General features: G+C 30.9%; 1 protein-coding gene and 1 pseudogene across 1 annotated transcript; both read left to right on the top strand.

The window, feature by feature from the left end:
• The first annotated feature begins 1,736 nt into the window (after nucleotides 1–1,736).
• On the top strand, nucleotides 1,737–5,654 carry LOC101254848 (D-3-phosphoglycerate dehydrogenase 1, chloroplastic-like). Its single transcript, XM_004248713.5, has 5 exons — nucleotides 1,737–2,448; nucleotides 3,686–4,062; nucleotides 4,250–4,357; nucleotides 4,441–4,536; nucleotides 4,813–5,654. The coding sequence occupies exons 1-5, from the start codon at nucleotides 1,914–1,916 to the stop codon at nucleotides 5,482–5,484; spliced, it is 1,788 nt and encodes a 595-aa protein (XP_004248761.1). The 5' UTR covers nucleotides 1,737–1,913; the 3' UTR covers nucleotides 5,485–5,654.
• Nucleotides 5,655–12,000: 6,346 nt separating this feature from the next.
• On the top strand, nucleotides 12,001–13,764 carry LOC101253734 (cyclase-like protein 4; annotated as a pseudogene).
• The last annotated feature ends 1,152 nt before the right edge of the window (nucleotides 13,765–14,916 follow it).

Consider the following 14,916-nt stretch of genomic DNA (forward strand, 5'->3'; position numbering starts at 1 on the left):
ATTCATTTTTTTATACAAATTTAAATGCTTACTCGTGTACACCATAAATTAAAAAATATAAATGTGAAATGAGATTAATAAGAAAAAAAAAACTATCAACAATAAAACTCCAAATACTTTTCTCTTATCATAAATTTTAGATTCTTTATATTTTCAAAACGGAAAAGGGCCTAAAATACCCTCAAAGTATTGGAAATGGTTGAAAATTACCCTACATCCACATATTGGCTTTAAAATACCCTTCCAACCCACCTATTGGGTCCAAAATACCCTTGTCATCCACCTTTTGGTTCAAAATTGACCACTTATTTAACGGTTTATATTTAAACTATTTAAATATTTTTTAAAATACGTGATGTTCAACTATATGTTATAATTTAACTTATTAGTATAATTTATAAATCAATCCACTATCCACCCCATTAATAATTAAATCCCTCTAAATTAATGAACCTATTACATTATTAATGCAAGCTACTGCCAATTGAGTGTTTTTAAAAATTATAGAAATAAATTGTCATACATTCAAGTGGCTAAATAAAAATCACCAATAAACTTAAAAGTCCGAGTATGTTTATTTTAATTATTCTTACGTCTCAATTATGTGATGTTACTTCGTAGGTAACTTTTTTCAAAATAATATATTAAAATTTTAAAACAAATCATAAATATTTATAAAATTATATTTAAAAGAAGTGCATGAATCAATTCGGGATGTATTACTTCTTTACCTTTAATCATAAATTTCTAATTCTATTTTGAAAGAAAGTGTCCTCCTAAATAAGCGGCTCAACCTAAATTTCATTGGGGCTCCGATTCGCACTCGAATAATTTTGAATGTCATTTTCAGAAATCTATAATTTCATTGTGTTTTAGTAGTATTTATGACGATTTTGATATTATAATTGGATTATTAATTGAGTGAGGTTTAGTTAGTAATGAGTGTGTAGCGGGTTGGTTTATAAATTATATTAATAAATTATAATTATAATTAATAATTGAACGCTAAGTATTTTATAAAATGTTTAAAGAGTTTAATTTTAAAACAATTAAAAAAGTGGTCAATTTTGAACACAAAGGTGGATGACAAGGTATTTTGGAGCCAATACGTGGATGAAAAGGACATTTTGGAGCCAATAGGTAGATGAAGGGTAATTTTGTAGGCCCTTGTCTGTTTTCAAAATTATAAAAATGATTACATAATATTTTAAAAAAAATATACAAAAATAATTTTGTCTATTGGTATATCTTTTAATGAAACACAAAAGGTATACTCAATATTTTTGAAGGACCTTTATCATTTTAATATAGTAAATATAGATAGATTTGTTGGACAAATATTTAGGGTCATTATTACTTCTTTAAAAAATAGTAAGAATTTATTTAATTGAATTTCACGTCATATTTCTGTGAAAGAACAATTTTAAATCTAAAGAAAAAACATTAAGGGCCTTCGATTCAATAGGTGAAAAGATAATATTTTTGAAATATTACAACAATTTGTAACCTTTGTCATAAATAAATAAATAAATAAATAAATAAAAATAAGTCATAATTCATTACAAAAATCTTTTGTTTCGTATGAATCACATTTCACACCCAAATACTACTTTCTATAATTTCAAATTAAATTAATTAGAACTTTATTGAATCTATTTAAGACAAACATAATAAAAGAAAATAAATCTATGTTTTGGAAATTGATAAAACTTTTGGTTGAAAAGAAATATAGGGAAATTGTTTGTCATGTGTGTCCAAATTAAAAAAAGCACCTACCACCACCTTTAACTTCTCTATAATCGCTCCTCGATCGACGAGCGTATATATAAATAAATACATATAAAAAAAATTCATTTTTTCTTCCTCATTTCTTCACCTCTTCGATTCATCACTCTTCTATTGATTTGTTTACAATGGCGGCATCTGCTTCTTCTGCTATCAATCTCTCCATCAAACCCTCACATACCTCTCTCTCATGGAAAACTCATCTCTCTTCTACCTCCGCCTTAGCCGTTTCTCCTCTCTCCGGCCACCGTCATTATCCGCGTTTCGTTATCTACGCTGTGGGAGATAAACCGACGGTTCTCGTAGCTGAAAAACTCGGTGAGGCAGGGGTCAATCTCCTTAAGGAATTTGCTGATGTTGATTGTTCTTATAACCTGACTCCTGAGGAGCTCTGTAATAAGATCTCATTGTGTGATGCGTTGATTGTGAGGAGTGGTACGAAGGTGAGCAGAGAGGTATTTGAGTCATCTGGTGGACGGCTTAAAGTTGTTGGACGTGCTGGTGTTGGTATTGATAATGTCGATCTTGCAGCCGCGACTGAGCATGGATGTCTTGTTGTAAATGCCCCGACTGCTAATACTGTTGCTGCTGCTGAGCATGGAATCTCGTTACTCACAGCTATGGCTCGAAATGTTGCTCAGGCGGATGCTTCCGTGAAAGCTGGTTAGCCTAATTTGGTTTTATATCTATATAAATGACGGTGTATGTTGATTTTTCCTGAATATAATTTGTTATATTGAGTATGAAATTCATGTATTTTGAATATGAAATTGTATACACGAGATTCTGATTAGAAAATTATTGCTATGCAGCTATGGTCTTGTAGAGTAGATCGGATCTATGTTAAAATTGATCCAAACGATTTGGTTCCTATATTAATGAGGATATCCACTGATCTGTTTGTGATAGTATTAGTGTTAGTGGAACTAGTACAGGCTTGCAACTTAACCTCGCTTGGGTAGCGCTTCATTTGTAGGCACTAAAATGCTAGAGCATTTCAATGTGCATGAACTCTCATCTTAAAGAAGGCAACAGTAAATAGCTAGCAAAAATTATTGCAAGTGATGTATCAAATGAAGGAAATGATTTGAATAGCTTTTGTTATTGTCAGAAATAAGAAATAGGAGATTTCAGATGAGAAAACTAGTCATTAAACCTTTATTAGATTTTCAGCTACGTCTTTGATGCGAGTAAAGATTCAGAATGATTTTGCACTTATTAAATGATTTTGTGTTCAAATATTTGTAGTTATTTTGGTTCTTACCATATAATACTTTTTTTTGCTTGTAGCTGTTCTTGTGAATTGTTGTATATTTTTTATTTTTTTTTGCTAAATTTTATTTAATCTGTCTTTACTTGTGTTTTAATTTACACTGTTCTAGGCTTTTCATCTTTGACAACACTGTGTATTTACCTGTTGCAGTTAATTTGTATTAATACTGCCTTCTTAATCTCGTTAACTTTTTTATTGGGAGACTGAAATGTTTAGTAAGTGTGCTAAATGATGAAGTTTATGTGGACATCTCACATTGCTACTGATAATGTATCTTAAAGAAACAGGAAGGTCTAAGATATCAGCAGCAACCTCTTTTTGGTCTCATTGTTGTTGTATAACATCTATGCTGATTTTTTTCTTCCACTATCCATTTTCCTTTCTTGATGTATATCATATTTGGATTACAAAGGAGAACAAACCCTCAAGTTAGACTTTCTGGGTGGCTGCCTAGGGAATGACCATGCCACCAGTTCTATCTTTATCATGCTACCCTATTCATATGTTTATTGACGTAGGTTGATAAAATTGATTGCAATTATAACTTTTTATGGTTGCTAATATTTCCTCAATTATCCTAGTTGCTTTTGCATAACCTTTGAAACTTTACCATGATTCTGTTTCCAGGGAAATGGCTGAGAAACAAATATGTTGGTGTCTCATTAGTTGGCAAAACACTTGCTGTGATGGGTTTTGGAAAGGTTGGATCAGAAGTCGCCAGGCGAGCTAAGGGGCTTGGCATGCATGTTATTGCTCATGATCCATATGCCCCTGCTGATCGTGCACGTGCCATTGGGGTGGAGCTCGTTAGCTTTGATAAAGCCATTGCTTCTGCAGATTTTATCTCACTTCACATGCCCCTTACTCCTGCAACTAACAAGGTCCTAAATGATGAAACTTTTGCAAAGATGAAAAAGGGAGTACGAATTGTAAACGTTGCTCGTGGGGGAGTGATTGATGAAGATGCTTTGGTCAGGGCACTTGATGCAGGAATTGTGGCACAGGTCCTGGATATACATGATGCACTTATTTTTCGAACTACTTCTTTCTGTGTCTATTTGCTGATATTCATGTCTGTCTGACAGTTGGGAGGCTAAAATCAATATTTACATTCTTTTCCATCCTGGATTAAAATATAAAATAAGCTTTCTTCCATAACTTATCTGTATTGATGTAAAAATAGATTTGCAGGCGGCACTTGATGTTTTCACCGTGGAGCCACCAAAGGACAGTAAGTTGGTTCAACATGAGAATGTGACTGCAACTCCTCATCTTGGTGCTAGTACTATGGAAGCTCAGGTCTGTGCTTGATTTCCACTTCTGTTTCACACTTTTCGTACCAGATAATATATGTCTTAGTACTGTCTGAACTTCTTCTTCAGGAAGGAGTGGCCATTGAGATAGCAGAAGCTGTTGTTGGAGCTTTGAATGGAGAGCTTGCAGCTACTGCTGTCAATGCTCCAATGGTGCCTGCTGAGGTAAACCCGCTGAATATTTGCTGGCTATAATCCCTTTTTTATGTTTGTTCAAATAAGGAAGCTCAATACAGTGCCTTAAACTATATTAGCCTGCCCAACTAGTTAATTGTTGCCTGTTTTAAGTTAACCAGTTATCTGTAATTGTAGAAGTGTGTCTCCTCTCGAAGTGGAGATAAATGCATTGTTCTTTTCATTTGTTCTTTGAGTAAGGGGGCTTGGAAGATTTTTTGGAGTTGTGCTTGAAGAAAATATCATTTCTACCTCTCCATAATGCAGGTTCTCTCTGAGCTGAAGCCTTTTGTTGCACTGGCTGAAAAACTTGGTAGACTTGCTGTCCAACTAGTGGCAGGTGGAAGTGGTGTGAAATCAGTGAAAGTAACTTATGGTTCAGCTAGAGGACCTGATGATCTTGACACGAGATTGCTTCGGGCGATGATAACCAAGGGATTGATTGAGCCTATTTCCAGTTCTTTTGTGAACTTGGTAAATGCAGATTTCACAGCTAAACAGAGGGGACTGAGAATAGCTGAACAAAGATCTCTTCTAAATGGTTCTCCAGAAAGTCCACTCGAATTCATTCAGGTTCAGATTTCCAGTGTGGAGTCCAAGTTTGCCAGTGCTCTTTCCGACTCTGGAGAGATTAGAGTGGAGGGGAGAGTTAAAGATGGAATCCCTCATTTGACAAAAGTTGGATCTTTTGAAGTGGATGTGAGCTTAGAGGGCAGCATCATTCTGTGCAGACAGGTTGATCAGCCCGGAATGATTGGAAAGGTGGGTAGCATCTTGTCTGAGGGGAATGTGAACGTAAGCTTCATGAGCGTTGGAAGGGTTGCTCCAAGGAAGCATGCTGTTATGGCTATTGGGGTGGATGACCAACCAAGCAATGAGATATTGAAGAGGATTGGTGAAATTCCTGCTGTTGAGGAGTTTGTTTACCTAAAGATATAGGCACTATCAGATTTTCTGTCTGAATGCTCTCTATGAAGTCAATTTTGGTATTGTTGTGTTTTGTCTACAAGTAGGATAATGTAGGAGAGAAAAATAACTTGGATGTGAAATTACAAACTGTACTACATTGAGTTGTCAATTTGACAGTTTTTTTTCTTTTTTTTGCTTCACGGGGTTTGAGCATTGGATTTTTCCTCGGTCAAATTTGTATTTGGTGATTTGTTTTATCAGTTACTAGATGCCACATTTGTTGTAGGGAAATTTGATGTGACCATAGAGTTTGAAATCCAACAGAAAATACTTCAAATATTCATGTCAAAGACAATTTCCTAAGGATACTTTATATGGTATAGGTGTGTATCTTTTAGGATTTAGCAAGCTCTTCTGGTATACAAATTGGAAGGAAAGAATCTAACAAAAATTAAATTAAAGAAGAAAATCCAATGCAAATATATATCAGAGAAAGAATTTGTTTTCCAGCTTTTCTAAGTAAAATAAATATAGATGATGAAATGGACATTTGATTGTATGCTACCTAACGTTCAAATATGAAGATACTGAAGCGGGAGTTAAAAAGGGTAATTAAAATTGACAATAATTTCAAAAGGCAATAAAATTCATTTTAGAACCAAGAGAGCAACTTTCAATGGTTGAACTAACGTCGTTGAAATTAGGTTCACAACCGCAAGGTGCAATCACTATGTAAGACCGTCAAAGCTTCGTAAGGCGCATGAAATTTCACACCTTGTGGCTGTCAACCTAATTTCAACACATTAATTCGACCATTAAAAATTCTCCAACTTAATTTTAAAATGAATTTATTTTCCTTTTGAAATTTTTGACAATTTTTTTTCCTTTTAGCTCCCTACTAACAAAAATATTTAATTCTATTAACAAACTATTAAGGATTTTTAATAGTCAGTTATTATTTGTCAACTATAATGATGTGAAACCATCAATATATTCTCGTAATGAAGGTTATTAAGGCTAATTAAAGGCCACATCAATTATGTATTACAATGTGAACGAGAAGAAGTATTATTATTTGTTATAAATTCTTTGAATATAGACGTCTATTTAGTAATTTTTCTTGTCAATTTAAGTATTAATATTTTTAGGCTATTATGCACCAAATAAATAAAGTCATCAATTCTTATACTTCAGAAAAAGAAGTTCTGTATATTATAAATAGACGATCAAAGAAAGTTATAAGAATTACATTTTCTCTCATATCTTTTGTCTTTCATTGAACCTTGGTTAATAATTATATATTCCTCTCTTATATTATAGAGTTATATAATATATATAATTAATTAGCACTGGAGCAATGCATTACTTAATTTATGTGTTTTGGTGTGCACATTAATTAATTATATATAATACGAGTCAATTCCCTAAATAGTCACCCAAGTTAAGATAATTGTCTTGAATATCATTTATTTTTATTTAGGATCAAAATATCATTCAACTATCACTATTTTCCATCAAATATACTTGACACTTTAAAATCATCACTCTATCCTAGTTTGCATGACATGTCATAAAAGTCTTTTTTCTAATAATAGACTAATTTAATTCATTAAACCTATTTAACTAAAATAATGATCATATTATTTACTTTATTTTTAATCTATTAAGAATAAATTTTCATACTTAAAATCTTTTATCAAAATTAAACTTTTTGTTTTTATGTTATTTAAGAATACATTTTTAAAATGTACTATAATTTTATTAACTTTGAATACTTATAAACACATATATTCAAAAAAATATTTATATACAATTCACTCATTAACGCTAATTTACATCAATTAATCATAAATTGTATAATAAATCAATAATATAAAAGGTCAATGAACTATTACAATAATATTAATTGTATATTTTGCAATTCATGCTTTCGATATTTTTTTTTGAAAAAAAGAAGAAGAAGAAAGTGAATAATATTATAATTTTTATCCGTGAGAAATACTAAATATCTCAAAAGTCTCCTTAAATTCTAGTTGATATGCCCTGTCATTAGATAATCATTTTAAAAAATAATAGACCTATTTATTCATCAAACTTATGTCTCGACAAAATAAATATATGAATTACATGAGAATAAGTCTAGTAATTTTATATATTGTCACCAAACTAAATTCTATGAAAAAATCTCTGTGTGCAATTATTACCTGATAATTTTAAAATTCCTAACTAAATTATTTCAAATTTTAATTTTTTTTAATAAAAGTATTTAGATAAATTTGTAAGGTTGACAAAAAAATGGTAAAAAAAAGAAAATTATTATTTAACTTTTTTTAATTTCATTTTTATTTTTATTCTTTTATTCTTTATTATATTATATTATATTATTACTTTTCATACAATTAAACATCAATAAATAAACTAATAATTAATTGAATCTACTAATTTAATTCGATAATATACATATTATATGAGATTAATATACTGATAAATAAAGATCAAAATTTATTTTCTAGAAATATTATTCACTTACTATTTTCTTTTAAAAAAAGATATTATAAGTATGTATTGATTTCCAAGTACCCAAACAATTATTTTTTATAATTAATTGATCCTTAATATTATTAATTTATTATACAATTTATGATTAATTGAAGTAAATTAGCGTTCATGAGTGATTTGTATATCAATATTTTTTGAATGTATGTGTTTGTTAGTATTTAAAATTGATGAGACTATAGTACGTTTTAAAAATGCATTCTGCATAACATAAAAACTTAAAAGTTTAATTATGATAAAAGATTTTAAGTATGAAAATTTATTCTTGATAAATTAATTAAAAAAATTAAAAATAATATAATCATTATTTTAGTTAAATGAGTTTAATGAATTAAATTAGTCTATATTAAAAATAAGACTTTAGTGACATGTCATGCCAACTAAGAGAGAGTAATGCTTTTCAATTGTCAAGTACATTTGGAGGAAAAAGTGATAGTTGGGTGATATTTGATCCTAAATAAAACATAAATGATATTTTAAGACAATTCCCTTAACTTGGGTGACCATTTGGGAAATTAACTCATATAATACTTTATGAAGTGTTTCAAACCCTTTAAAAAATAAATTAATTAAGACATAAATTATATATATTTTTTCATTTTTTTCCTTATTAATTATTGTCAAATTTATTAAAGTCATCACATTGAAAAATAAAAAAAGACTTCGAAATTCAATTAATATGAAATAGAGCGAGTACTTATTTAACAGGTGTATGAATACGGCTATCATCAAACGTGAGTTCACCTCTAAGTACAACTCCGATCGATATTCTTCACTCTTTACATGTTTTTACTTAATCTCATTTATAATATTCAAATCAGAGTTTTTGATTAAAATCACTTCTCAAGTATAACTCAAACTTAGAGTACATCCGTATAGTATGATTATGAACAAAAAAACATCCTTCTACTATTTCAAAACTGACATAATGCATCTTTTCTGTTAACTAACAGTTAGAAACTGATAGAAATAAAACATGTCCAATTGCCACTATTGAATTCTTCCTTTAAGTTTCTAATGTGTCGCCATGACCACACTCAATATTGTTATAGCATATGGTTTGATATCTCTTATGTTTCAAATAAAACAGATAAATAACATGAGTATGTTATGTTAAACCAATAAATATTTTAAACTCAATTTAATTTAAAATATGTTGTCATGGTGTTTGGAGACAAATAGCATACCCATGTTAAACTCAATATGGTGTTTCGAGGTTTTGAGTTTTATCAAATAGACGAGGAAATGGATTAAAATAACTCATTTATAGAGATATTAAATAGTTTGGTGTGATGATATGATACTTTGAAAGTTAAAATGTCTTTATGCAAATTAGAGAAAACTTTAATGGTGCGTTTATAATTAAACTCAAAAGTATCTTATATTGCACCAATATGGTGTTTGGAGAACTTCTATTTTCTTCATTATTTATTTTGCTTGCTTCGTGTTAGGAGGACACTGGTTCCCTATGATTAGGTACATTTTTTTTTCTTCTAGAAAATGCCAACATGCATATAAACTAGCACAGCTTTTTATGTATATATATATATATATATATATATATATATATATATATATATATATTAAGAGGATTTAAATGTTTATATGCATACAAGAAAATTTGGTTAGAACATAAGAGAGGTTTTTTGAGAGAGCTTTCAACAAGAGAAAAGAGAGAAGAAAAAAGATTCTTTTGCTGCAGTGTTTTTCTTCGACCAGCAACGTTTAGATCGTTATTCCCGATTAACTAACCGTTGGATCAGGTTGAAATTTGGACTATGTGTTCCTGACATTGTGGTTGATTTGAACGATGGAGATCGGGTTCGGGGTCAGCAAAATGTTGTTTTAGGTTCCGAACAGAAGCTGAGTTTGGGTGGTGTTTCTTTTTATTTATCTTTTGTTGGTGTAGCTATTGTTTGTTCTCTTTTGGCACTTGTTGTGTAGACATTAGAGGAATATTTGTAATCCTCTTATTGGTATAGTGAAGCAATTCAGATCTTGTTGACCCTGTGATGGTTACCTTCGGTTTGAAGGGTTTTTCCACGTTAAACTTGTTGTTCTTTATTGTTAGATTTTCGGTTTTATCTTTTCGTCACGACACTTTCTTATATGTGGATCCCCCACAGCTGAAAAGCTTGACATTATTCCAGGTTCTGTCACGAGACAAAGGCCATCCTCGATCCAATCTAATGCCAATCTAGTTTGCAAAACATCAGAGCTTAGCTGGAAATTCAAGATTGTAAGGTTAATAGTCTAGGCTCTGTTTGATAGTTAATGTGACTAGGTTAGTGTGAAGACAACAAATCGTGCTCAGGTTGTGGCTTGATGAGATCAAAGAGGTAACAAGACCTTTTACGATTGGCAGACCAGCTCGTTAGAAATTTAGCACGAGCGATTGCCGCTTTTAGTAATTTGTTCTTCCAAGTACAATCAGTTCCTCGATATAGGAATCATTGGTGTGGACAATCTAGACTCGAATTCTCCTTTTCCATAGCAATTATGTATTCAAATCTGAGATAACTTCTTTTGATTATCGTCTACTCTTGAAGAAGGGTCATACCTTTTTTCTGGAAGACCAGCTTCATTTCTAGCCAAATGATTGAATGGTCCTTTTACCTCCACGTTATATTCCTCTAGTAAATCTCTGAAAGTATTGCAAATTGTGCGTCCCATTTTCTCACAAACTGAAACGAACCAGAAGACGCCTACAACCACATGTCCAACTTCTTCATCAGCAATTTTAGACACAATTTTGGAAGTCCTATGGTCTCAAAAATCAATCAGTTTTTGCACCAACCGAGGTCCAACATCAAGTCCTCTTACCTCCTGGAATATTGACTCTATAAATATAATTTCTGGTGATACAAAATATGGAGATTTTGGGGGGAAAGTCATATGCTTAGCACATGTTGTTTTTTCTTTTAGTTTTTAACTGTACTTAATAGAAATGATGCTTTATGCAAGTTTTGAGATAGTAGAAGGACGTTTTTTGTACACAATTATACCATAAGGATGTACTATAAGTTTGGTTATACTTGTTGACGCCTAATTTTGGACCTCCATAACATGAATTAATAATTGAGTTTCTTAATTTCCAAACGAGTTGAAATAATTGACTTTATGAAATTCAAGATATTTTTCAAATTATTTTAAATAGTTTTGTCATTTTTGATAATTTATATGTTTTATACAATTATGCATATAATTAGTATATTTTATGATTATTCGAAAATCGTCTTAAAAGATTCTTTTTTTTATACACTTTACTATTTAGTTTAGCCGTATAATGGCTTACATTTTTTGATTAATTATTTTATAATTAAATCGATTATTTTATTTCGTTAAAATTAAAGAACTTTTAATTAACTTCCAATAATTCGTTTTATTTATTTATTTTAGGGAACTTTGCCAAGTGACTTTATTTGGATAATCAATTAATTCTAAGACCAAATTTTTGGGCCCTTTTACCAATCTTTTCAGCAAACCATAAATAACCTAACAAAAGTCCATGAAATGAAAACGTGAAAGTATCATTTCTCCCTCAATCTTCTTTCTTTTCTTTTTTTTTTTGGGTTAGACTCAATCTTTGCTCATCAATTTTTCTTTCAATTAACAAAACTCAATTTTACTCACATATTTTTTTGCGAATTTTAAAAAGATACTTTTTAAGATTCTATTTTCTATCCTTGTTCATTCAAATTATTTGAAAAGTAGAACCAAAGAAGTAAATACATTGAAAGATAATTAACTTAGAAAAGGGAAGAAACAATACTCTTCTCCACTTCTCTAATCTTCTCCAATGACTAATCACAACACTTTAGTCTACTGTCCACTGCTGCTGCTCGCTACCGTACTGGTGCTAGCCGGGACAACGAGCACTTCCGATATGTCTCCAGAAAACAATGGAAGAAGAGAGAAATTACATAAAAAAGAAAGTAATCGACATTAGCGACAAGCATGCTAATGATTTGCCTGTTTATGGTTCCAAAAATGGACTTCATAAAACTTGAGACTAGTATCAAATTGGGTGATCTCTTTATTTATTCCGTCTTTGAACTTGCTACTCATTCTGGTACAAACGTTGATACTCCTGCATGCACAATTTAATCAGACCTTATTCGAGTTGAGTTATGACGTTCTTTCCCTCCATCTACCAACTTTGAATGGTAACGTTTCTGGCATCTAATTTGTAATTTTCTTGTATTTGGAGAGATAGGCTGAAGAAGTATTTGCGAAGGTGATATACCTCTTAAAATTATCCTAAATAGGAAATTTTGGAGGTTAAGAATTAGGGCAGATAGCCGAGTGTTATATGTAGGCCTATTTACTCTTTTCTTTTTGGGACAAGGTACAAGTAATCTCGTAAACTATGACCCAAATTTAGAGACATAACTTAACTTAATTAAGGTCCTTTTACCTTTCCAAACTAATATTTTTTTTGTAATTTTAAACACCTTTTGGATTACAGGGCATACTCCGTGACTCCATATAGTTAAAGCGTATGAGAACTATTTGAATGCCACATAAGCCAAAAAGTCTGGAGGGTATTTGCGCTTTATGCCTTCCTTTTCCTCCTTCTAGTAGTTTCTTAGTATCTTGATAGTGTGTAGCCATATTTTTTTTCCTTGTAAATCGACTTTCTTTCTTTTGAGTGGACGATTTTTCATGAACAATTTCTCTACCTAAAAAGGTAGGGGTAAGATAATGCTATTATAGTATACTGAATATGTTGTTGTTGTTCAGATTCAATACACTTGTGGTTTCTGCCTATATATACTAGTGTTACCTACAAATTAGCTGGGTTTTTATTTTCTTTTCAAAAAATTTGGCATATTTTTGTGTGAATGCAGGTCCAGTTCTTGTAGTGGACACCCCACGGGACAAGAATATTACAGGTATGTTTCTAAAAATTATTTTGCACCAAATGATATAAATCTTATTGTTGCTCGCCTTTTTGTTCATCAGCTGAAGTTATGAGGTAATTAAACATACCTCGGGGAGTGAAATGTGTTTTCTTCCGAACATTAAACACAAACAGGTACTTGTTCGTCTGTTTCAAATGCTAAAACTATCTACAGACGTTTGTTCATCTTGTCATGTCGTTTTGTGTTGGATGTAATGTTGTGAACATAAACAGGAAGCTGATGTACAAGAAAGAATTTGATTCCTCCTATGTTGCATTCACCTCAGACGGATCAGAGTACTTGTACAGAATACTGATATCTAACTCGTTGGCGTTGATTACTTATTTGTTGTCATCAATCCCAAGGATGAGCTCGTTAAAGTTCATCAACTATTTCTGAATCCTAAAGTAAGTCCATTTGCCTAATTTGATTGAGTTTAAGCTTTGTGCACCTCCACAACATAGTGGTAACGTCTGCATACACTCTACTCTCCTCAGATCCTATTTGTGAGATTTCACGGGATTTGTTATTGTTGTTAAGCACATATAGAGTTATAAGCTGTTGGTAGTCCGTTAAGTTGAACTGATGTATCATTGTCAGTGTATAAAACCTAAAATTTGATGTAAGACTGAAACCGTTTTTGATAAAAAAATGTCAATAGGTTTCTGTTTATAAATGCATCATGATATAATTTCAGTGGAAGGTCTCAACCTCGATGATGCAGTCCCGGGAGTCTATACAATTCACTGTCTACTATTGAGGCTGGTTCATGGAGATGGTTCACCTACCAGGTGCATCCTCTTCCAGTGATCATTTTGGCTTAGCATAAGTGCATTTTAAAGCATAATAAAACACTCTTGCTTTCCTGTAACGTATGAGGATCAGAGAAACGACAATAACAAGAAGAATCAAATAAAAAAATGTAGCGGTAATAAGCAATAAATAAAAAAGTATAAGAGATTAAAATTTATTATTAATCTTAATAGAACAATATGTTGTGAATCAAATTGACTCTGCAAGGGCCTATGGGCTATTAGAGACTTTTATTTGGAATTTAGGCCCAATAACCATTTTTAAGGAAAAACTATGTATCTATCCATACTTAACTATCACATATACATATTTTATCTCTACTTTAAAAATATTATATAGAATACCTTTTTTTTTTAAAAAAAATACAGTATTTATAAATAAAAATTAACCAGATACACAATCCTTTTAAATATGATAATAAATAATTATTTTAAAATTACATCTCCTCAATTAGTTGGACACTACCAATTCAAATTAATTTTGCTTCATTCTTTTCGGTTGTTTCCCTTACCAATCCCAAAACAAATACCTCAAGTATCTCACCATTACCCCTTTTTCTTCTCCTTCATTAAACGTTTGCTTCCCCTATCACAAAAAATATTATATTTCATACTCACTCCCACACGTATCCCTTCTTATTTAACCATTTTTGTTTCCTTTTGCATATGCTAAATTCATATCAAGCTCTACATAATTAGCATTAGTTAAAGTGACAAAGTAAGATTATCTTTAGTTTTTTCTATTATATATTTGTTTTCAATTGTAGCATGTATTTGATTTGATGGTTTAGGTTTTTTCTAGCCAATTTGTTGTAGGGTTTTTATATTGTTTGCTCCATTTTGATGGCTCATAATTCAGAAAATAGTATGAATATTGTCATGTATCCGAGACACATGCTTTTGAATATAATATATGAAATTGAAACTTGATACATCGAATCAATAATAGATACACGAATTTAAAATTAGATCTATAAATAGATGCATGAAATTAACATTATCATATAAATAGATACATGAAATTAATACTAGATACGTATAACAAATACATAAAATTGATATTAGATACTTCTATGGTACATACGAATCGACTTGTATGATACATATTTAAGTGTTTTGTTTATTGGATACATCATATATCGATAATAGATACATCAAATTAATGAATTTTATTATTTTAAGAGTAATAA

Source organism: Solanum lycopersicum, chromosome 10 (genome assembly GCF_036512215.1).
Source record: "Solanum lycopersicum chromosome 10, SLM_r2.1".
NCBI classification, from domain to species: Eukaryota; Viridiplantae; Streptophyta; class Magnoliopsida; order Solanales; family Solanaceae; genus Solanum; species Solanum lycopersicum.